This window comes from Nothoprocta perdicaria, unplaced genomic scaffold, assembly GCF_003342845.1.
Source record: "Nothoprocta perdicaria isolate Ctin4 unplaced genomic scaffold, notPer1 scaffold_46, whole genome shotgun sequence".
In the NCBI taxonomy this organism is placed as follows: Eukaryota; Metazoa; Chordata; class Aves; order Tinamiformes; family Tinamidae; genus Nothoprocta; species Nothoprocta perdicaria.
This window is the reverse complement of record NW_020455710.1, coordinates 2834886-2835880: the sequence shown is the minus strand read 5'-3', so window position 1 is coordinate 2835880 and position 995 is coordinate 2834886. Positions and strand designations below refer to the sequence as shown.

At 64.8% G+C, this 995-nt stretch overlaps 1 protein-coding gene across 2 annotated transcripts in view; it reads right to left on the bottom strand.

The window, feature by feature from the left end:
* The window catches only part of RHBDL3 (rhomboid like 3), a 48560-nt gene extending 47565 nt beyond the window's left edge, over positions 1-995 (bottom strand). The window contains exon 1 of one of the 2 annotated variants that reach the window (XM_026046737.1): positions 876-995. In XM_026046737.1, coding sequence (XP_025902522.1) covers positions 876-995 — 120 coding nt within the window. The remainder of the gene's footprint in view (positions 1-875) is intronic. The other variant, XM_026046738.1, reaches the window with a different exon arrangement.

Genomic DNA, 995 nt, shown 5'->3' with positions numbered 1-995 from the left:
GTAAAGCCCAGTACAGCATCCCCCGCACTGTCACAAAAGCACAAGCACAAAAAGGGGACGAGCCCTGCTGGAGCAGTTCCTTTCGTGCTGGCGCAAGACCCCTGTCAAAGTCCACTTCTGAAAGACATTTAATGTCACTACTACTGTCCGAGCCAATTCACCCTTCCTAGGCAGGAAGGGACCCTGCAGGCTGGACAGGCACCTTGCACATTCCTGCTCCCAGCAGAGTTCCCCGGTCAGAACACGAGAGGTAGCCCTGGGATGCGCAGACACTGCAGGATCACGCTCGCTCCATGCAGCCAGATGCACAGAGAGCTCCTGCAGCTCCTGGCGCTGGGACCGGCAAACACGGAGCTCCCAGCTCAGCCCTGCAGCACAGGGATCAGCGCTCGCGGGACCGCTGGCTGTTCGCCTAGGCTGGACGAGCAGACAGAAACCCGGTGCCAAGTTATCCCATCCTCTGGTGGAGGGAGCAGAGGGGCTACCAGCCGAGCCTGGGAGGAAAAAAACTTCCTCGGTTGTTTGTAGCTTGGAAGCCGGAGAGGGAAGAGGCTCCCGGGAGCGGGACTCCTCCAGAGCTGTCAGCGCTCCGGACGGGCGCTCTGCCTGCAGGAAGCGCCTCGGGAGCAGCCAGCAGCCCCTGGCCCGCAGCCCCGACCCCCCTATGTGCGGCCATGGGCAGCGGCTGCGGCGGCGGGTCGGGGAGCCCGAGCCGGCGGCCAGAGGGCGGCGGGGACGGAGCCGGTGCCTCTCGCCCGCCCCACGGGGTCACCGCTCCTATCCCCCCCATCCCAGACTTTACTTATAAATAGCCTGAGCCGATTAGCGCGGCTCGGGGGGGAAAGCGGGGAAGACCCGGCGCAAAGGGGACTTACATCCTCCGCGGCCATGGGCAGGACATCCTCGGAGCCCAGCACCTCGATTTCCTCCGCTGCGGAGCTGGCGGCCACAGCAGGGGAAGAGCCGGCGTGAGGCTCCGGCAGCCTCTCTCCCAT